Source organism: Monocercomonoides exilis (genome assembly GCF_001643675.1).
Source record: "Monocercomonoides exilis strain PA203 chromosome Unknown scaffold23-1346700, whole genome shotgun sequence".
NCBI lineage: Eukaryota > Preaxostyla > Oxymonadida > Polymastigidae > Monocercomonoides > Monocercomonoides exilis.
The window spans coordinates 282,713-304,222 of NW_027150568.1; the positions used below are offsets into that span (position 1 = coordinate 282,713).

At 37.5% G+C, this 21,510-nt stretch overlaps 11 protein-coding genes across 11 annotated transcripts; 3 read left to right on the forward strand and 8 right to left on the reverse strand.

Moving 5' to 3' along the window:
* Positions 1 to 109: 109 nt before the first annotated feature.
* On the reverse strand, positions 110 to 343 carry MONOS_815 (uncharacterized protein; the record flags this gene model as incomplete). The annotated part of the gene is made up of 1 exon (XM_067878535.1): positions 110 to 343. One exon carries the CDS (start codon positions 341 to 343, stop codon positions 110 to 112), a length of 234 nt encoding a protein of 77 aa, XP_067727118.1.
* A 114-nt stretch (positions 344 to 457) lies between these two features.
* On the forward strand, positions 458 to 880 carry MONOS_814 (uncharacterized protein; the record flags this gene model as incomplete). Its single annotated transcript, XM_067878525.1, has 1 exon — positions 458 to 880. The coding sequence occupies one exon, from the start codon at positions 458 to 460 to the stop codon at positions 878 to 880; it is 423 nt and encodes a 140-aa protein (XP_067727119.1).
* Positions 881 to 954: 74 nt separating this feature from the next.
* MONOS_813 (uncharacterized protein) lies at positions 955 to 1,185 on the reverse strand (the record flags this gene model as incomplete). Its single annotated transcript, XM_067878515.1, has 1 exon — positions 955 to 1,185. One exon carries the CDS (start codon positions 1,183 to 1,185, stop codon positions 955 to 957), a length of 231 nt encoding a protein of 76 aa, XP_067727120.1.
* A 730-nt stretch (positions 1,186 to 1,915) lies between these two features.
* On the reverse strand, positions 1,916 to 4,962 carry MONOS_812 (uncharacterized protein). The gene has a single exon (XM_067878504.1). It carries the CDS (start codon positions 4,898 to 4,900, stop codon positions 2,819 to 2,821), a length of 2,082 nt encoding a protein of 693 aa, XP_067727121.1. The 5' UTR covers positions 4,901 to 4,962; the 3' UTR covers positions 1,916 to 2,818.
* A 2,441-nt stretch (positions 4,963 to 7,403) lies between these two features.
* Positions 7,404 to 7,607, reverse strand: MONOS_811 (uncharacterized protein; the record flags this gene model as incomplete). Its single annotated transcript, XM_067878494.1, has 1 exon — positions 7,404 to 7,607. One exon carries the CDS (start codon positions 7,605 to 7,607, stop codon positions 7,404 to 7,406), a length of 204 nt encoding a protein of 67 aa, XP_067727122.1.
* Positions 7,608 to 8,326: 719 nt separating this feature from the next.
* Positions 8,327 to 8,783, reverse strand: MONOS_810 (uncharacterized protein; the record flags this gene model as incomplete). The annotated part of the gene is made up of 2 exons (XM_067878483.1): positions 8,327 to 8,470; positions 8,529 to 8,783. 2 exons carry the CDS (start codon positions 8,781 to 8,783, stop codon positions 8,327 to 8,329), a joined length of 399 nt encoding a protein of 132 aa, XP_067727123.1.
* Positions 8,784 to 10,160: 1,377 nt separating this feature from the next.
* On the reverse strand, positions 10,161 to 12,833 carry MONOS_809 (uncharacterized protein). Its single transcript, XM_067878471.1, has 4 exons — positions 12,550 to 12,833; positions 12,384 to 12,495; positions 12,165 to 12,318; positions 10,161 to 12,075 (listed from the first exon to the last, which is right to left on the reverse strand). Exons 1-4 carry the CDS (start codon positions 12,795 to 12,797, stop codon positions 10,385 to 10,387), a joined length of 2,205 nt encoding a protein of 734 aa, XP_067727124.1. The 5' UTR covers positions 12,798 to 12,833; the 3' UTR covers positions 10,161 to 10,384.
* A 661-nt stretch (positions 12,834 to 13,494) lies between these two features.
* MONOS_808 (uncharacterized protein) lies at positions 13,495 to 13,949 on the forward strand (the record flags this gene model as incomplete). The annotated part of the gene is made up of 4 exons (XM_067878460.1): positions 13,495 to 13,559; positions 13,611 to 13,653; positions 13,719 to 13,820; positions 13,929 to 13,949. The coding sequence occupies 4 exons, from the start codon at positions 13,495 to 13,497 to the stop codon at positions 13,947 to 13,949; spliced, it is 231 nt and encodes a 76-aa protein (XP_067727125.1).
* Positions 13,950 to 14,051: 102 nt separating this feature from the next.
* Positions 14,052 to 15,784, reverse strand: MONOS_807 (putative protein LSM14). The gene is made up of 5 exons (XM_067878450.1): positions 15,610 to 15,784; positions 15,376 to 15,497; positions 15,278 to 15,307; positions 15,182 to 15,224; positions 14,052 to 15,109 (listed from the first exon to the last, which is right to left on the reverse strand). The coding sequence occupies exons 1-5, from the start codon at positions 15,734 to 15,736 to the stop codon at positions 14,310 to 14,312; spliced, it is 1,122 nt and encodes a 373-aa protein (XP_067727126.1). The 5' UTR covers positions 15,737 to 15,784; the 3' UTR covers positions 14,052 to 14,309.
* A 93-nt stretch (positions 15,785 to 15,877) lies between these two features.
* Positions 15,878 to 18,456, reverse strand: MONOS_806 (putative ribosomal RNA-processing protein 1). Its single transcript, XM_067878439.1, has 6 exons — positions 18,382 to 18,456; positions 18,166 to 18,273; positions 17,719 to 18,086; positions 17,495 to 17,632; positions 16,561 to 17,177; positions 15,878 to 16,373 (listed from the first exon to the last, which is right to left on the reverse strand). Exons 1-6 carry the CDS (start codon positions 18,443 to 18,445, stop codon positions 15,986 to 15,988), a joined length of 1,683 nt encoding a protein of 560 aa, XP_067727127.1. The 5' UTR covers positions 18,446 to 18,456; the 3' UTR covers positions 15,878 to 15,985.
* Positions 18,457 to 18,577: 121 nt separating this feature from the next.
* MONOS_805 (uncharacterized protein) lies at positions 18,578 to 21,509 on the forward strand. Its single transcript, XM_067878428.1, has 4 exons — positions 18,578 to 18,606; positions 18,743 to 20,036; positions 20,280 to 20,880; positions 21,030 to 21,509. Exons 2-4 carry the CDS (start codon positions 18,838 to 18,840, stop codon positions 21,225 to 21,227), a joined length of 1,998 nt encoding a protein of 665 aa, XP_067727128.1. The 5' UTR covers positions 18,578 to 18,606; positions 18,743 to 18,837; the 3' UTR covers positions 21,228 to 21,509.
* The last annotated feature ends 1 nt before the right edge of the window (position 21,510 follows it).

Here is a 21,510-nt window from a genome sequence, read left to right on the forward strand (position 1 = left end):
GACAGACACTGCTTTCAACGGCCAAAGATGGAAAATCTGGCTTTACTCAGTCCCCACAGATTTCTCTGTTGTTGTCAAAATCGCACTGTTCCTCCCCCGCCTCCTCGCCTTATTCTTCTCCTTCTCCTTCTCCTTCTTCAACCTCTTCCTCTTTTTCTCCTTCTTCTTTTTCTTCTGCTGCTTCTTCATCTTCGTATTCTTCTTCTTCTGCGATTTGCCCTTTTCCACCAACTGCCCCATCTTCAACTACGTAATTGTCTTCTTCATCAACTTCTTCTCCAACTTTTTCGATGCCATTATCACTTTCTTTGCATTGGATCGGAATATCGACCTTCTGATTCATTAAAGCTGTTCAATCGGAAGCACAGACAAACTGAACTAAATATTATTTCATTCACTTTTTATTCTCTCAACATCAACATAATTGTTATCAATGCCTTTAATTGTTTTGCAAAAAATGCATCAGAACTGCTTTCCTCTTCTGCAGTGGTGCATTTCGCTCTGCTTCAGATCTTCGTACAGCTTCAGCGCTCCGGCTGTGCTAAACAGGGTGAATGAGGCGAATGGGCATCGAATGAGAAATGGCAGTGGAAGAGGGAAGGAGCTTCAAGGCACATTGCATTCATCTGCTCGCTTTATGACACCACCAAGAAGCGAAGAGAGAGGAGCGCATGTTCTAATAGAAGAGGCAAAGAAGGCGGATTTCATAAGAAAAGCGAGCGTTGAGCAGAGCAAAGGGAGACAGCAGGAAGAATCAAAGACAAAGATGAAGACGAAACAGAAAGACGAGTTTTGCACATCGCAAATTGACGCTTTCGACACAAGGCTTGCACAGGCAGCAGCAATAAGGAGGAGGAGGGACAGGGGAAGAGAAGAATGAGGTAATGATAAAGATGAACAGCAGCAAACATTTTACTCGTTCGGCAGCACGCTCTCATCTGCCCAGCTGCACACTCAAAACATCACAGCTTCCTCAACATTTGCTTCTCCTCCTTTTTCTCCCTTGCCACACACACAATTGTCTGCTCCTTCTGTTCTTGTTGACACTCCGCCGAAGCCCCTCACGCCTTCATCTCCCACCACAGACTTCTCATCACTCACACAAAAGTCCCTCCGCACATTCAACCCTAGCTCTTCTTCTTTATCGTCCGTGCCTTCATTTTCCTTTTCCAACCATTCGTTCATTGGGTTCTATGATTCTCGAAGTGCTGCAGTCAATAAAAGTGCAAGGAATCTACCAAAGCCATGGAGATAGAAGAAAGCAGACGATAAGGAAAATTTCTTTTCTTCGTGCGAATGGAATGACTCAAAAACAACAGGAACATCATTATCTGTAACTGAATGAGTTTCGAGTGGAGTGGTGAACAACAAGCACAATCAGGTATATTGAATGATTTCATCGAAATATTTTTCCTTATGCAATTGGATATTGTTTTTGGTTTTTTTTCTTGTTTGATCATAAATGTGAATAATAGATAGAAATAAATTACAAAAAAGAATTAAAAAACATTATGAAATGATAAGTTGAAATTTATTGCTAACTTTAAGTCTATTTTTGATTGCTTTTATTAGTTGCAAATTGAAGAATATTTTATGTCATCATTCATTTTAAATAACATTTCAAAAATTTCTGATCGTAATGCATTTAAACAAAATCTTGCTAATTAAATAGTTTTTTCCAAAATATAAGTGGAATTAATTAACATAAAAATGCTTTTTAAAATGTGATTCAAGTGAATATTTTTGAAAACCACAATAAATTTTAGATGAAAAAATTTATTCCGAAAAGCCAGAGTTCATTCCAATTAATTTTTTTATTCCAATAAAAATAATTTATTCCGAATAAACTTTGTTTATTTGAATAAGTTATTTTAATTCGAATAAAACCTTTCTATTCTCATTGTATCTAATATTCTCTTTGTTTATATTTCAGTTTTACGAAAAAAAGGTGAGGTGTGAAAACTAGTGAAAAAAAAGAGTTTCTATAGTTATAAAATAACCAAAAATGTTAAAAAGAAAAGTTTAAAAACAATGCTAACAAGGAAAATGCTTGGTTTCAAAAACTCGTGGAAACACGAGCAAAACATTGATCAAAAAATAAAACTTTAAAAATTCAGATCTTTTTTTTAAAAGAAATGATTTTCAAAAATATTTGGTACACAACCTTATAATAATATATTATTTATTTTAAATTTATTCTCATTGCGTATAAGCTTCTATATAAAGCAATATGAGAAAAAAAAAATTAGGATCTAATAAAAAACGGGGTACTAATAAAATTATGACCCTAATAAAACATGAAGAATCAAAAGAAATAATGCGATGTATTATGTTGGTGATGAAAAACTCCAATAAGATCTTTTCCTGTTCTGATCTCACGGAAAAAAAAATGAGCGATTTTTCAAAAAGTCTCGCCCAGTCATTTTTAGGAAAAAGCGTGAAATAATGAAATAACTAATGGTTTTCAAAATAGCATGCTTTTTCTAAATTCTCATTATTCAAAAACTTCCGTTTTTGAAAAATATATTCCCACGAAAAACAAAACACTGTTCGGCAACTGAAGGTTAATTCACCATGAGACTAACTAATTTTTCGTTGAAGAAATATGAATAATTTTAGAATAAATCATTCATGCTATCTATCTATCTCACTTACTCACTCTCATTCTCACTCCCTCTTCCCTCCCCGCTGAAATCTGTATTATTCTCTAAGCATAATTTTCGATAAAAAAATCTTTTTCTATCAACCTTTTTTGATATAATGAAGTGAAATTATCATAAAAGGAGATTGACCTTTTTATGAAATGTAGTAAGGACTATCATTTATCTCCTGTTGCAGTCTTCATCCATTCTGGTGGTTCTGTCTTGATATTTGCAAGCCAATACATGGCCATCGTTAATCCATCGTTATTTTTCATCTTTTTATCATGCCTCATCCACTTTGGCGGCTCAGTCTTGACATGTTCGATCCATATCATGGCCATCGTTGCGCCATACTGATCACAGAGTGTATTTTTGTGCCTCATCCACTTTGGCGGCTCAGTCTTGATATGATCAATCCAGAACATGGCCATCGTTGCGCCAAACTTATTGCCAAGTGTATTTTTGTGCCTCATCCATTCTGGTGGTTCTGTTTGCACAAATTCAATCCACAACATAGCCATTGTTGAGCCAAGGTTTGTGCAGAGAGAATTTTTGTGCCTCATCCATTTCGGAGGTTCTGTCTTGACATGTTCGATCCATATCATGGCCATTGTTGCACCATTCTCATCAGAAAGCGTGTTTACATGCCTCATCCATTCGGGTGGTTTTGTTTTCACAAACAGAATCCACATCATGGCCATGGTTCTTCCATTCTTATCAGCAACTGTGACGCCATGTCGCATCCACATTGGCGGTTCTGTATTCACAGCTGCGATCCACATCATGGCCATTGTCCATCCGTCTTTTTCAGCAAGCGTAATGTCATGTCTCATCCATTCTGGTGGGTCAGTTTGAACAAACTGAATCCAAAACATAGCTATCGTCCATCCGTCTTTATCTTTAAGTGTAATATCATGCCTCATCCATTCTGGTGGTTCTGTTTGAACAAACTGAATCCACAACATGGCCATTGTTCCACATCTTCCTCTTCCAAGTGTAATATCGTGTCTCATCCATTTAGGTGGTTCGGTTTTAAATTTTTCAATCCAATTCATTGCTGCTGTTTTTCCTTTTCCATCTTCAATTGTGATTTCCTGGAGCATCCATTCAGGAGGCTTTTGTTTCATGTTTTCGATCCAACACTTCGCAATTTTCAACCAATCTTCATCGCCAGTTGCTATCCCTCGCCTTGACCATTCCGGTGGCTCTGCTCGAACAAATTCTATCCAGTTTGTCGCCATTATCAATCCGTTTTTATCTCCAAGCCTTGCGTCATGTCTCATCCACTCAGGTGGTTCTGTATTCACATTTCGTATCCAATGCATGGCCATTGTTATGCCATCCTTGTCGCCAAGTGTATTATAATGTCTCATCCACTCCGGCGGTTCAGTTTTAACAAACTTAATCCATATCATGGCCATGGTAGTTCCATTCTCATCAGCAACTGTGATGTCATGTCGCATCCATTTAGGTGGCTCTGCCTTAACAAGCAAAATCCAAGACATGGCCATTGTCTGCCCATCTATGCCACAAAGTGTATTGTCGTGCCTCATCCACTCTGGTGGTTCAGTTTTATTTTCCGCAATCCAACGCATAGCCTTTGTTCTTCCCCCTTCGTCACAAATAGTGTTATTGTGAGGTTCCAGTTCTTGTGATTTTAATGTTCTCAAGCAAATCCACACTATTAAAAGTGCAATCGCAAGAGCGATGCATCTCTTGACAATGCTAAAGGAATCATCTTTTTTCATCCAAGCTGGAAGTTCAGCTTCGGTATATCTCGCCCAGTACATGCAAATTGTCCATTTTTTGTTGTCAACAATTTTTGCTCCATGCCTCATCCAATCCGGCGGCTCTGTTTTAACAAAATATATCCAGTACATGGCTGCTGTCATGCCATATATATCTTGAATCGATGATTTGTGTCTCATCCATTTTGGTGGTTCTGTTCCAACATGGATAACCCATGTCATCGCCATTGTTTGTCCAAATTTATCTGCAACTGTGCTGCCGTGCCTGATGCCTTCTGGTGGTTCTGTTTTATGATCAATAATCCAGTTCATTGCTTCTGTTCTGCCATCCTTCTCCCTTTTTGATGGACTGTGCAAATTTTCCAATTGAGGATCTGCTTTATTCTCTTTCATCCGCCTCATTGTTTCTGAATTTCTTTCCTCGTCTATTTTTGAAATATCGTTTTTTTTCTTTCGCAAGTCTGCTTTGTCATCCATTTCTGCGTTTAATTCTCCAATGTTGCAGCTCATTCTATTGCTCGTGTTGGAAAAAAAAAGATTATTAAAAAAGATTATTAATTGATAATAAAATTATACTTTCGATCAAATAATGTGAATAATATTTGAATCGACTTTTTGTCTTCTTTTGAAATTCTCAGTTGTTAATTTTTTCACGACTTTCAAAACACACATTTCAAAAGGAAAAACCCGAGCAAATAAATTTTGAAAAAAATGAAGAAAAAGACAGAAAAGCACAACAAAATTGTATTTTGCATGATTGTCAGGGGGAAAAAAATAATAAGTGTCTTTCAGCCCATACCAACAGCAGAAAATGCGTTTATTGACAAAAGAAATATGAAAAGGGATATGCATTCATTGACCTTTGAAGTGGTCATTTCCTTTCTATGTGTTGCAATCATATTCACCGTGTTGAAATCTTGCTTTTATCCAAAACGAAATGTACGTGATCATTTTCGTTTTGCTCACATGAAGTGCAAAGAAATTTCATGTTTCGGAACAGCAAAATGCCATTCAGTCGGGAAATGAATATGGCGTGAACACTTTACAACTCAATCATTTGTTGATAGTCATGAAACAAAATTGTTTTGAATTGGGATCTGTGTGTTTTGCAAAGGAAAGATTTTCTGGCCTGGTGAACAACCTATTGTTTTAATGGAACAACATGAGCGCATCCTTTGCGGAAGAAACGTCAGTAATTTTAAAGAAGCATTTGAAATATAGTCTGATGTTTGCCATTCGGTTTATGAAAAATTTTTGAGCAAAAACGATTTTTGTTTTTTTTGACAAATGGAAGGCGCAGAAATCAACGAAAATGAATACAAGCTGGATGCTTCTTAATATTTTGCATAAATCTGGTTGAGATAGCTCGCAACAGTGGGAAATGTGCAGAATGAAGGGGTTGGAAAGGGGAATTGGAAATGTTGTCTTTTGACGAAAATCACATTTTTGATGAATGAGAAAGATGGAATTTGAACAGAAAATATAAATTTCACATTTTTCAGAAGGGAAAGAAATCGAATTATCTGATGGAGAAATGACTTCTGAAAAGGATGGCTGATGAATCTGTTGGAAAAGGAAGGAATGATGAATTTTTATTGAAGAAATCCGTTGCCAAGGGGGAAAAATATGGGGAAAATATATTTTGAACAAGTCTCTGAAGGTTTGCTGTTTCTTTTTTTTTTGAATTGATTGTTCATTTTTATTCAGGTTGTTGAAAGGACGAGGGATTTGATGGCTTTGAAGTAGCAAAACTGGAAAGAAAGTTAAGGACTGATGAAATATGAGATAACACGAAGATGCCAGGCATCGGACTTTGGCAAAGAATAAGTTTTTGAGGAAAGGAGATTTGAGTGAACGAAGAGAAGCGAAAGAGGAAGATGTGGAATGAAAATGGGATTGGCATGCGTTTCCTATTTTTAGTTGGAGAGAGAGAGAGAGAGAGAGAGAGAGAGAGAGAGAGAGAGAGAGAGAGAGAGAGAGAGAGAGAGAGAGAGAGAGAGAGGTGGTTGAGCTGAGGTTGTTACGAATTTGAGGAATGTCGTTTGTCAGAAAAAGATGCGAAAATCAGAAGAAGAGAATTTCAACGGATACCTCCGTTGATGCTAATTGACACTCATTTTCACATTTTTTAACATTCAATCATCTCATCGAATTCGTTGATTGCCACAACATTATCTTTCATTGTTGCTCCAACATCACATCATACAACTTCATCGTCATCATTCACATTGTTTGTGAGTATTTCTTCGTAATTCACATTTTCGTCAGAGATAAATGGAGAAATGAAGAAGAGGGGGATTTCTTCAGAAATGAAAAAGGATGAAAATGAGAAGATGGGAACAGAAGAAGGAAAAAGAAAGAAGACTGTTTTTGACGCGGAGAGAAAGATAAAGATAAAGAGAAATATGATCAAATTCTGAGAGGATTTAGAATGACAAGGATAAAATGGAAAGGGGGAGAAGTTGGAAGAGAAGAGGACGATGAACTGGAATAGGATGAAGATACTGAAGAAGAAGAAGAAGAAGAAGAAGAAGAAGAAGAAGAAGGAGAAACGAAACTATAATGCAGATCCTCTTCTGCCATCTTCAATACCATGGAAACATCCATAAGAACAACCGCTGAGAAAGCGTGGTCTGTTTGAAATGGCGGACGAAGCATCATAGCCGCGTAAACCCATCATCTGTACAGCATTTGACTGTCTTCTCTGAATAAACTCCTCTTCTGTACCGAGCCTCTTGTCTAACTTTTTGAATGAATCCTGCGTCGACCCTTCTTCACATCCGCCTCCATTCACTTGCCTCGCCATATCAGCTGTTTATCCGCATCAGACGCCCCATCAAACACACTCCCAAACGCATGCACTGATAGTGTCGCAGAACAATTGCTCAGAATCTCCTTCGCATTACCTGCTTCTACTCCTTTTCTGCTCTGCCGTGCAGCTTCAATTCCCTTCTCCGATATGAATTTTACCTTCACCTAATCATCTGTACTCCATCACAATAGACGCTGTCATTCAACAGCACAGTGGCTGTGGCTGCATTACAATGTGCGCATTCGCAAGGTGGATCAGCTCATCCTGGCTGATAAAGATATCAATCGCAAACTCGAACTCCTCTGCTTTGTGCTCGAACCATTCAACAAGCACGAAAACCATAGCCGCCAAATCTTCCACAATCGTCTGCTTCATCCCTGCTTCGCTCTTAGTCCCATGCTGCATGAGGATCTCACATGGCTATAAAGTTTAATTCCTCTTCGACTTTGTTCCTCAACTGGATCTCCACCATTTCATCTGCATTTTTGCACAGCTTCAAGGCAGCTGCATGTTCAGCTCTCCCAGCGCATCCAAGGTCTTCCCGTATCCAATGCGCACACGCATCATTTACTGATTGTCTTTTCAGTTCAAGGCACTGCTCTTCGGCCCTCGACCAGATAGAACAACCACGGCACTCCGCTCTTCTATCTGCACTCAATTTTTCCTCCATTTTCCTCCTCTTTCTCCTCTTCTTCTTATCACTCCTCATTAAGCAAACGACTTTTTTCACCAGACTTCTTCATCGGGTTTATCTTTTACCTCAATTATTATCAAATGATCAACTGATATTTCCACCTGTTCCTCATACTTCCTTCACTTCCATCTGAAGCTATACCCAAAGACCCGTCTGCTTCTTCTTCTTCTGCTTTCCTGAAATCTCCCATTGAATGCCATTATCTGGTGAAGTTCAAAACACTTCAGGTTCCACTGAATGCTGCTTGTCAGCCTCTATCCACGCCCTCGCCTTCACAAACCTCAGTTCACTCAGCCCAATTACCTCCACAACCAGCAGAGCCATCGCTTCTTCCAGCTTTCCCTGTTTCTCTTTGATTCCTTCCAAACTCTCTGTGAGCTTTCTGATAGCCGCCTTTCTCCTCATTCCCTTCACCTTCCTCTGCCTCTTCTCACTCTTCCAGCTCCTCCAGCACAATCGTTGCTGGCGATAGAACCACATCCTCCATTCTCATCCCTTCCATCCACAGCCCTTTCTCCACAATTTCCACCACTTCACACACTGCCACCCCTCGCCACATCACTTCATCGTCCAGCTTCACCACCAAATATTTCAATTGAGACGATCACCATATCTGTAGCGACGGGTCAAACAGATCGCAGATTGAAGGGAACGCATTCACATCTGCTGCCGCAAAGATCCGCTTGCTCCCCGACTTCGTGCCCACCGACGCTGCAAGCGAAGGAAGCGGGGCGACCAACGGAACCGAAAGCATCGCTGAAAGCGCCACATCGTATGCACACACAACACCCCCATACAGCACCGCACGCAGCACCGCAACATATCCATATAAGCGTCTGCAGTGCAAGCGGCATGTGCTGCACATTCACACCAGCCGCCTCAGACATCACAATTCGAATCCGCATATCGTTTTATCCATCGATGCTGTTGAAGTTAAAAACGCCACCACCGCAATGACATCCGAAGAAGTTGATTGCATGTTCAGATGATGACAACTGATCTCCAACCGCCTTCTTATCTTTGCTTCTTCGCTTCCGGAATGGTGAAGTTGATCGGTGTGCTGCTCCAGTTGAAGAAGACGAAGGCGCTGAGCGAAGAGATGACTATTGTATGTTCTGGCCACAAGAAGCATTTTCAGTTTCCGCACTTCGTCATCAGGCAGCCCTAATGGTGAAACAAATACAACATTTTCATTTGTTTCAGAAAGGTCTACAAGCAGAGAAAACCTGCTTTTTTCATTCAGTTTGAAAGGATTGAAGCAGGATATCTTTTGATAATGCGTCTGTGTTAACCGAAAGGGAGAAGAAAAAGGCACATGCTGAAATGAAAGAAACTTGTATGAAAGAAACTGTTTTAATCAAATTTGAGAAAAGATTGCTTTTTCTTTTTTCTTTTTTCAATTTATTTATTTATTTATTTATTTATTTATTTATTTATTTATTTATTTATTTATTTATTTATTTATTTATTTATTTATTTATTTATTTATTTATTTATTTATTTATTTATTTATTTATTTATTTATTTATTTATTTATTTATTTATTTATTTATTTATTTATTTATTTATTTATTTATTTATTTATTTATTTATTTATTTATTTATTTATTTATTTATTTATTTATTTATTTATTTATTTATTTATTTATTTATTTATTTATTTATTTATTTATTTGAGTTTGTAATAAATGGTGATTTATTCTGAAAAATCTCATTAATAATTGCTTTATGTCACCTCCTTTTCGAATATTATTCTTACGCAACGAGCATTGTTTTGATAAATCTTTCCTGTTTTGTCATTTTTTATAAAAAAAATTCTTGATTTAAAGCAAATCAATTTTTTTATCTTTCAGCAAAAGAAAATTATAAAAACTTAGTAAATATCAATAAATTTATAATGAATATTCGAATAGATGAAATGAAAATGCAGAAATAAAAACATGCAATTCATTTGATTCAAATAGCTCGAAAGCAGTAGCTAACAAAAGCGTATTCTATTATATTATTAACGTTCTGTATGTTATCACCAGAATTTTGAAATGCTTTTCAATAATAAGCTCAGAAAATAACAATATATAAAACCAATAAAACAATAATGGGAACGGAATGATCATCATTTTTTGATCATTCATGATCTTTTGTGGGACAAAATTAAAGTAGAGGAACTTTACAAAAAAAATTTGCCATATGTAACATTTTTTCATAACCATTCGTTGATATAAATAATGATGAAAAATTAACGAAAATAGTAATATTTCACGTTCTTTCACAAAAAAAGAAATTGCTCAATTTTATTAAAGTGATTTTGAATGCTCAAGCAACCAAAATTTCAAAATTTGTAAAGTTAGTTCATTGAAAAAAAAGTTATTTTTTGAAAAAAAGATCAGGATAAAAATAAAAATAACCCTATTTATTGTGTTATTTGGTTATTGGATTAAAATGCGTTCATAACTGTGCTACAATGTAGCGCAATACTTTCAAAAGAATATCAATGATTCCTTTTCCTTTTTAGTTCCCTTTTGCATCTCAGGCAGTCGCAAAGAAATCCGTAATCTTCTTTCAAAATCTTCTGCCTCTCTTCAACAGGGAGCATAAGCTCATCTTCGCTTAGATAGCTAATTCTAACTTCTTCTCCGCTCTGAATCTGCTTCAAAGCAACCAAATGGACCATTGCAGAATCATGCCCCTTTTCTTGCTTGTACACAACCGCCTCTGCATTCGGCTCGCAAGAGTGGTTCGCGTTCGAATGCAGCAGGAATATCCCCAGCCCCACAGCGCGCGGAATCAGGTCACGAGGAAGAATGGAACTGTACTGCGAAGGATAATACGGAGCCCCATCTTTCGAGTCGTCGCACGACTTTGTTGAGGAAGAAAGCTGAGCTTCGCTTGCTTGCAAATTCTGATGCTTTCCAGTCTTATCTTTCTTTTTGCCTCCTTCCGCAGCTCGCTTTTGATCAGGCTTTGTGCTCCTTTTCACCTCTTCCTCTGCATTTTTGCAGTATACTTCCAATGGATTCCACACGCCTATCCATGAAGAGTTCAGCGCAGCTACGCTGAGGATCTTCTCGAAAGTGAGTGAAGATGGGTGAGGAGCAGGAAAAGATAGGAGGAAATTTGACATTGATGACGAAGATGACGAAGATGACGAAGGGATAGAAGAAGGTTCAGATGAGGAAGATAACACATGAGAAGAAGAAGGTAAATAGAAAAGCGAATTGACACAGCTGTTCATCCACTTTTGCACTTCTTTTTCTTCTGCTGACGAAATGTCCTCACTTTCAAAAGAGAAGCAATCCTTCAACAGGCCATTCAATTCAGAAACAACAGAAAATGACTGGGGCCCATCCGCTTTGATCCATCTGCCATCAGACTGAATGTTGCTAGCGTCAGACGAGCCGCCTGTGGATTTCAAAGAAGAGCCATTGCTTTCCTCTTCTCCTCTTTCATTTTCTTCCTCTTCATCTTCTTCGTCTTCTTCGTCTTCATGCTCAATTTCAAACAGTTCATCAAACTCTTTCTCTTCCTCTGTGCGTTTGTCCTCTTTCTGTTTTTTGCCTTCTTTTTTCTTTGCCGGCTCCCCAATCTGTTTGGAGGGTTCAGCAGCCGTTTGTGTCTGAGACAGAAGCGGATGCTGAAAAGTCCGAGTGACAAAAATGTTGAACGGCATCTGCGCCAAAAACAGCATCTGCTTCATCGCCCGCTGAGCCGGCATCGAAAAGGCATACAGCGCGTCCTGGATGGAAACAGTTTCCCTCTTTTCGACGATGAGCTGCTGCAGAATGGCTCTGTATCTGTTCAAAACCATCGCACAAATACGCGCAGCGAGGCAGTGGATCCCGTCGGCCTTTCTGAAAAACGCGTGAAGTGAATCAATCTGTGAAGATGTCATTGGATAAAGCGCAAGTGATGAAGTGGGAAGTGTATGAAGAGACGACGAAGATGAAGAAGATGAAGAAGACGAAGAGGGTTCTGATGTGTTTGTTGAAGAGTGTTGAGAAGATGGTGCAGGAGCAGCTGAAGAAGCTAATAATTCCTCAGATGCCGGTTTTTGTGTATCATCTTTAGGTTTCAGGCTCTCCTTTGAGAGTTTTGTTCTTGTGCATAAGATGTTGTGATATTGAGAAAAGGAAGCTTGTCTGCACTCTTCACTGCAATACAACACATTGCAAAATGGACATTCTTATTAAAATTAAATCAAATAGTTTGAAGGATATAAATACAATTATCAGTTCAATAAACATTTCATAAAACTTGCTGTTGAAGCAAACCTATTTCTTGCGTTTCTTCTGGTGCACATTGTTTAAATACTGGAGAAAACGTTGTTGAAGGAAATGAACTATTCTTTGCTTTTGCAGCCTTTGCCCACTGATCAGAAAGCGTTCCAACAAATTTGAGGCAATGATGGCACACATTAGTTTCATTCTAATTTTATTTATAAGAATTAAATTTCAAATCAAATGAAAAAAACATTTTTATTTATAAAATACATCTGTTTCTTTGATGCTTGAAATTGAAAGTGGTTTTTCATCGAGAATACGTGAATTTTTATTAATTTTAACCTTTGTAAAAAGGGCTCTTCCATGATTTGAATCGACATATCTTACAATAAAATAGATATTGAAAGAATATAAATATAATAATTGCTAGCATCACCTTGGTTCGATAACTTCTTTTTTTGAAAAGGAAGCCAACGTAGATTGTATTATTGAATCATTTAGCATTTTTGAATGAAATTCTGACAAGGGTATCATTGCAGAAATATGCTTAAAACATTGAAATGATTCAATATACTGTTTTGTTGCAAAATAAGCAGCGCCGTGCTTTTCAGCAAGAGAGGGATTCATAATTTCAAACTTTTCATCGAAAATTTGTTTTGAAGCCTCGCCCACATTTATCGCCATTGAAAGTGTGAGCAATATATATTTTGAAATCAGAATAATATCTTCGAACAATCAAAAATCGATGATGCCTTGAAAACCGTTTCAGAAAAAACGAAAATGTTCAAATATATAACGTTCAAAGATAATTTAAGTATGATTATTGAATTCTCTGCCCATAACTAATTAATTAATCTATAAATTTGTTATTTTATTTCTTATCTAAAAGTTAAATTTAAAAAAAATATTGACATTTACATGGCACTATCTCATAATAGTGAATCAGCAAAAAATTTTTTACCCACTCCACTTTATCCAGATAAAATAGATTCATCAGTATATCCACCTTCTGAAGACAGTTTTCTTTTGATAGATGCAATTGAAAAAGAACTTCCGATGTTAATTGCTTCATCTCCAAGATTCTGTATGGAAATTGGATGTGGTAGCGGAGTAATTATAAATTTTTTTCGCAGTTATGTTTCTTCTTGCTCTCAATGTTTTGCTGTCGATATCAACAGGAAAGCACTTGAAACATCAACAGAAACGTCTATTTTAAACAAGGTTTATTTTTGTGTTGAATTAAAAATAAAAGTATTAAATTTCCTAGAACAGCATCGAATTTATTCAATGTGATCTTTTATCTCCTTTTTCAAGAAGATTGCACCATTCAATAGATGTGCTACTTTTCAATCCTCCATATGTGCCAACTGACACAGAAGAAATGGAAGGAAGTCAGGTTGGTTGCGGAGGAACAGAAAGCATTTACTCAACTTGGGCGGGAGGGTTGTATGCTCCATGTATAATTTGAAGAATTACAAATTTTTATTCATTTCATAGAGATGGAATGGAAATTACTTGGAAAGTCCTCAACCTTCTTGATGTTTGCATTTCTGTAAATAAAAAATTTATTGATTAAGGATTATTTCGTTTAACTTTCATTTTCAGGATTATCTGTCTGAACAAGGCGTTGCCTATATTGTTTTCTTGGCAGATAATAATCCAAAAAGCGTTAGAGAAGAAATGAAGAAGCGTGGATTTACGTCAAAGGTAATGCTTTTTTTTATTTTTATCTTTTTAAAATAGAAGAAATGCATGTTCTAGATTGTGAAAAAACGAGGAGCAGGAATTGAACTTCTGTACATAATCAAATTTCAGCGCGTTCCAAAAGCAGATTGATTTTATACCTGCAAAGTGTCTTATCAATCATAAGCTGTTCGGTGCAAAAATAGTTTTTTGAGCGAAGATTTTTCCCTTCATTCAATCTTAGAGCTGCAAATGTTTAGAAAAGAAACATTTTAAATATTTTTTTTCCTTTTTTTGGTTTCTTTGAAAAAAAACACAATTAATTATTTTTTTAAAAAGAGGAAACAACACGATATTTGAGAACAGTTTAAACGAGGGAAGGCAAGTGTCTGTGTGTGCAATAAAACAATTTCAGTGAGGAAATTGCAAATTTTCCATTAAAGAAAAATGCTTGTAAAGAAGTGAAGCTGCCAACCCACCCAATCAGAGCATCTGAAATACGATGTGAACAAACTAAGATGAATCCCGCTTTTCATCTGCAAACTCATTATAATGTTGTGTGTGATGGTAATATCCTCGAGGTCTTCCATATCCTCCTCTGCCATACCCTCCGCCTCTTCTGTACCCTCTCCCTCTACCTGGCCCGCCTCTCCAGCCAATCTCTCCAAAAGTCTCCACGTTGTGCTGTCTGCTCCACCCACGGCCTCTTCCTCCTGCACCCGACCCAAACGAACCAGGGCCGTCACGCTCTCCAGACGGTGTGAGGTGATCAAAGAACGATTCGGCCTTGGAATACGCGGGCTTAATATCCTCCTCATCGTCATCGCTGTCCTCGTTGTCCTCTTTGCCTTCCTTCCCGTCTTCGGCTTTGACGTCTTTCTTCTTCTTCCCTTTTTCCTCTGATTTTAACGCCTCGTATTCCTTTTCCTTATCAAAACGCTTCATAGACTCTTCCAAATCAAAAGGTTTGTCGTCTTCTGGACGACGATTAAACGGCCTTGGATTAGACGATTCCCATCTCGACCCTGATGCATGAGAATAATCTCCATCTCTTTGGCCCCAAGATCCTCTTCCTCTTCCTCTCCACCCTCCTCCTCTTCGCTCTCTTGCCCACTCATTCCTTTCTCCATCTCTGGACTGATCCCATCCTCCTTCTCGTCCTCCTCTTCTATTCCAACCTCCTCGTCTGCTGTCATCTCTGTAATCATCATCACGCCCTTCTTTTGATCTTTCGTAGTCCCATTCAGATCTTCCTCTTCCTCTTCCCCTTGAATAACCATCTCCACGATCACGATAATCACCTTTTCCTCCACCTAAATTAAAAAATACAATTTCCCAAAAGAATGCACTCATAAATTTTCTTGACTTTCAAAAAAATTACATACCGGATATTGAAACCTGGCTCATTGCATTATCAAAGGTTTCTCTCTGAAACAAATATATTTAATAAACAAAATGAACATAAAAAAACAAAGTCGTACGCCATCTTCTTTTGGCTTATCCTTTGGTTCCTGAAAACATAGTTCATAAAAATAGTAATAAAAAATGAATAGAACAAATTACAGTGTAGAAAACAAACAGATTCTTGACTGACATCAATATGTGCGATATCTGATGCATGAAAAGACATTACCGGAACAATTTTATCACTTTTTTCATCCGGAGCATCAGTTTTTCTTCCTTCAGTGCCAAAATTAACAACTTTGAATAAGAAATGGTCAATAAACAACAATAAGTTTCAGTAAAACAGATAATAATACAACAAATAAATGGATTACAAAATGAAGCGTTTTTATAAATTTGGATCGAAAACCTTTGCTGAGAATAATATAAGATGATTCAACATCAACAGAAGTCAAAGTTCCTTCATATCTCACTTGATTATGAGTTAAAATAGAAAATCTTGATCCAATCAATCCTTCAAGCCAAGCGCTTGCCATTTTTTAAAAAGGAAAATATCTTTAATAAAAAATTATTGATCACTCCCAATATTCCACTTTTCCATCCATTATTAGTTTTTTTATTTTCGAAGCCAAAAAATATTGAAGTTTGCATTTTATTTTTCATTGCATAAGCAAAACTTAATAGAAAACATAATTCAAATTTTCAAAAATTTGGTGAGATGAGTATTTTTTTATGATTCATAAAAATGTTGAAAAGTGAAGTGAATGGCAACATCAAATATATATTTATTCTTGTTTCATCCGTTTCATGTTAACTTTTTTATTTTTTTGTCCCTTGCTCTGCTGTCCATCTGCTTTGTTCGATTTTTTCTTTTGCATCTGCTTCATCACGAACTTCAGCATCTTATTTTGGCTCATTTTTCTCGGCTTTGCTTCTTTCTCTTCAATCATCTTTGCATGTTTCGCTTTCTTTCTGCCCAAATCCTTTGGATCTGCCCTCTTCCTGTTCCGCGCATCCAGATAAAGCGAGGCTTTGCTAGCGATTTTGGAGGCAGAATCAACAGATTCCTTAATGCTGGTGGGGTCCTTTGCCACAAACACCTCTTCGCCAATGACAGAGACGATTTGGTTGTACCCGTCATACAGCAGCTTCCGTGCAAAGTCTGAGGTTGTGCTGGTGGGGATGATAAGAGGAGGAAGAGAAAAAGGAGAAGTGAGAAGTGAGAAGAAAGAAGAAGAAGAAGAAGAAAAAGAAGAAGAAGAAAAAGAAGAAGAAGAAAAAGAAGAAGAAGAAGAATGATGAAGTTAGAGATATAATGTTATAATCAAAATAAAATAAATGAAATAAATCCCAATCAAACCTTCTTGTTGCGTAGGACTTGAGCATCTTAGCGAAGTTCCTGTAGTTGATGAAGAAGAAGCACTGGCTGGAGATTGTGTCGAGGTCTCTTTTAGAGAGAATAAACTCAGCTATTTCTGCATCCAGTTCAGGTGGGATGGGAAGAGGAAAAGGCACGTCGAATGGGAAAGGCGACGGAAGAGAAGGATCGGTTGAGTCGAAGATGCAGTTTGGAGAAGGAGGATGAGAAGAAGAGGAAGAGGAAGAAGAAGAAGAAGAATGAGAAGAAGATTTCTTTGAGGATTGGGATTTGGATTTCTTGCTTTTGGATTTGCTGTCTTCTTCTTCTTCTTCTTCGTCTTCTTCGTCTTCGTCGTCGTCATCTTCTTCCTCCTCTTCTTCCTCCTCTTCCTCATCTTCATCATCTTCTTCTTCCTCTTCTTTCTCCTCCTTCTTTTCTTCCTTCTTCTCCTTCTCCTTCTTCTTCTCTTTCTCTTTCTTCTCTTCCTTCTTTCTCTTCTCTTCTTCTTCACTGAAGTCATCATAATTCTTTATTCTGTCTATTCCATCTCTGCTGCACGCAACAGAACGCGCAACAAACAGACAGACACGCCAATCTTTCCATTTGGACAACAAAATCTGAAAAAAAAAGTTTCGAAAAAGAAAAATAAACAAACAAACAAATTATTAACGAATAAATGGAAAGAAACAAAGAGGGAAAAAGAAAAGATAAAGACAAATTGGTTTTGAAACATTCAGTGCAAATGAAGAAAAAAAATGTAATGTGATGCCAATTTTGCGAAGATAATGAACATTTACGATGAATAAAGAAGAAGCATAATAATTGCAGAAGTGATGCACAGAATAAGCAAAATACAATTTAATACATAAATATATGTATATATAAATATTAAAGAAATCTTCAATCAACAGAAATATATGAATGCGTTTCACACCTTAACAGCGACAGACACAGGCCATATAAGAGGACGGATAATTCTCTCGTAGATGTTATTCGCATCTTCTTTCCTTCCAGCTTCGGCCAGCTGTTCGAGAAACGGTTTTATTATCATCTTTAATGCTGGATATGGAATCTTTAATCAAATGACATTTCAAAAAAAAAAAAAAATACAGCGCAATTATAAAAAAATTGGATAAAAGAAGTGAAAAACCAACAAACATCAGGGTTCTTTTTCCAGAGAGTTTGCATGAATTCTGTTGTAACAATATGATATGGCTCAAAAATTCCCTCTTCCTTCATATTGATCAAGTTATCATTTAGTATTTGCCTTGCAAACTTGCCAACATATCTCAGATCCCAATGGATCGATGAAAGATAATCCAACCCACTAAAGAAAAATCTGCGAATAAGCTTCAAAAACTTATCTATCCTATGTCTGTCGATGTTTTCCCATTCTCTATTCAAAACGAAGTAGAATGACTTCATGTACATGATGCAAATTTGAGGTTGGGGCGATACAGAAATCAAATCTGACAAATTTCTTGCTAACATTTCTTGATTTTCGGGCATGTCGCACACCCAATAATCTGAGAAAATATGAAAAAAACATTTCAAAAGAACAAAAAATAAAAACAAAAAAAGAGTTGATAATAAAAAAGATCAAGCCGTTATAAAGTCCCATCCATAGCTTTTGCATGTCAAGCTCTGGTATTGTTTCTTGGTTTGAAAGCCAATGCGTAAATTTTAGAAGGGCTTTATCTCGCTCAGTTTTTGCTGAAAGGGATTTTCCATTTTTTTTGAAATTGTTCAGAAAAGCCCAGAATAATAAGAAAACAATTTAATTAAAAAAGATAATCAACACTAAAAACTATTGCTTCAAACAGGTAGATGCGAATTTTCTTGGAAAGTCTCCAATAATACTTTTTTCCTCGTTCTTTTTTGACATAAATCTATATTGTGGGATTATTTATTCTAATTAACTTGCAATTATCGCCTTTTGTGCAATAAAATTAGTGAATCTTTATCACACTTGAGATATCATCTGATTCGAAATAATATATTCAATATTGGTTTGATCATTAGGAAAAAGATAATTCTTTCATCAAAGTCTGAAACAGTGTTATCATTTATTTTAAAATAACCTTTTCTTTTTAATGTTGAAATCTATTTATTTGAACTCTTTTATGTATAAATTGTTGCGTTATAAAATCAACATTCTTAAAACCATATCTTAACATGTCAGAGAAGGTATTTTTTTAATTTTATTTTTGAATTCAATTGCTTAATATTAACTAGCAAGAGGAACAAAACCAGGAACATTTGAAAGCTGAAAAACTTATGGAAGAAATTAAAATCGATGATTTACTTAAAGATGATGACGGAAGCAACATTGCAGATGATGATCCTGAACTGCTTGCAATGCTCGATGGTCTTGATGGAGAAGAAGAAGAAAAATGGAATCAGGAAATTGCCATTCAGGCATATAAAGATTATTATGCAAAATTGAAATCTGAAGGTAAACCGAATGTTTCCTTATTGAGAGAAGCCAAAAGGATCAAAGAATCACCATGGGACCCATCTAATCCTCCATGCAAACCAGAAGAATTTTTGGGTGTATCTTCTCAACCAAAAGTTCAATCCACACCTCCAAATCAATCTCCAAAGCCATCTTCTCCTCCAAATATATCATCAACCAAACCTCCACCAAAATCAGATGACGATGTGCTTGCAGAACTAATGAGTGATCCTGAACTCAAGAAGGCAGCGATGGATTCTTCCCCTTCCTCTTCTAACCCGCCACCACCTCCTCCTCGTAATCGTCCTTCTCCATCTTCACCTCCACCTCCTCCTTTAAAAAGATCTTCAAAACCCACTTCATCATCCAATCTTGCAGCACCCGAAGAAGCTGCTTCATCTTTCACTACTCCATCAAGTCCTGCGAATCATCCACCAGAAGCCCCAAAGTCTGTTTCGAAATCGTACGACAAAAGCAAAGCTCAGCTGCTTCTGAACATTATTGAAAAAGAAGTAGCAACATACCAGCAGCTCCAGATGCAGATGACTGACTGCTCGTTTGGAGATGTCAGCAAGCTGTGCCAGCGGATCATTGATCTTGAGAGGGAAGCGATTGCGCGGGTGAATCTGAATGTGTCGCTGGACAACAAGACACGCGCGCGCATCACTAACCGCCGCTTTGTGCATCCGCTGGTGTTCACACAGATACCTGACAACTCGTTTGAGCTGCGGATAGACCGCGTCAAGAACTTCTCTCTGAAGAAGGACGTGGTCTTCCGCGTAATCCCTGGCGGCGCTGAGGGCGATGCGAAGGAAGCGCCGAAAAAGAGCTCGCACCATTCCTCTTCTGACCCGGTGTCGCCAACGTTCAAGCTGACGCCTGTGAAAGAGGAAGGGAAGGAGATCGGGTGGACAGCAATGTTTCCGCTGGGAGAGCGGCCGAAGAACCGCTTGGAGCTCTCAGACGCCTCGCTCGACATTCAGATGTGCTCAAAGGGATTCTTCGGAAGCCTGTCGGTGCTGTGTGCGGAACATGTTATTGAATTTGACTTAAAATTCTTTTTTTCGACTTTATTTTATAATTTTTTTTCTTTTATAACATTTTTCATTATTCTTTTTATTTTATCACATTTTACATAATTATTTTTATTTTTCTATTCGTCACCTAATTTTCTCTTCACTATTATTTTCTCCTCCTCTAATATCTGTCTATCTGTCTATCTATCTATCTATCTATCTATCTATCTATCTCCCATTTCCCTCAGTGGCGTGTGCCATCTGACGCTTTCCAGCCTCTCCTCCCACAGCGAGTTCACCACCGTGACACGTGTGATGGACGGGCCCACAACAGTCTGCGGGCTTCAGGTGTCTCTTCGGGTGCGTGTGCCATACTTTGCCCTCACAAAGCATGTGCTGACGTCGAGTGCTGTGATTGTAGAAGAGGTGAATGCAGACACTGAGCAGATATGTGCGGATTCGGAGGCGCTGTATCAGCAGTTGGACTTGCTGTATGCGAAGACGAAGGGGAAGAAGAGGCAGCTGGATGGAGGGTTTGCAGGCAGCAGCAGCAGCAGCACTGGCAGTAGCAGTGGTGGAGGCAGGAGAGGAAGAGGAGCAGGCACCGCTTACACATCAGCCCCTGACTCTGCCTCGGCTTCTGCCTCAGCTGCCTCTGAAGCACATCCGCTGCATATGGACAAGGTGAGTGTGGACACGCTGGAAGCTCTTTTCCCACCGGAAGACATCAAATCAGATGAGACATTCAAAATAGAGATACAATACGCACAGTTTTGGATGAAGCACTCACCAGCTGGCGAGAAAGGCGATTGGAAAGACAGAATAGAAGGACTGACACTTGGACAGCAGGCTTGAAAATTTATTTTATTTTATTTATGATTATTTTATTTTATTTATGATTATTTTATTTTATTATTTTATTATTTATTTAATTTTTTATTGTTGATTTTTTATTTCCTCTTCACCAACATTTTTTTTCTATTCTTTTTTTCCCTCAGAATCTGGAAACAACACTCCAATTCGGCTTAGTGAGTCCTGAGCAGTACACACAGTCTCTGAGAGCGCAGATAGCAGCCGACAACGCCATTGCCAAGCAGCCCGATCAAAAGAACGAAGTTAGAAGCCACTGCAAGCTCCGTCTTTTGCAGGCCATGAAAGAAGTCAAACAAATGGAGAAGATGGCAAGCCAGGAATAGACTCTCACCTCCCCCTCCTTCCCCCTAAACTTCTAGTGCTTTCATCAACTTTGTTTTGTTTTTAACTTACTTCATATTAAGCTGACATTGAAATTTTGAGAAATACAATTTTATATTTTCATGTTCAACTTTTACATATTAAACGTTTAATTTTGATTTCTTTTTTAATTGCGGTTGGCTTTATTCTTTGCGAATTAATTTTATTTCTTCAACTTTTTACACCAACTTTTTTCTTCATCCGTTCATGGAATGAACAAGAATTTCAACTTTTTTGAACAGAAAC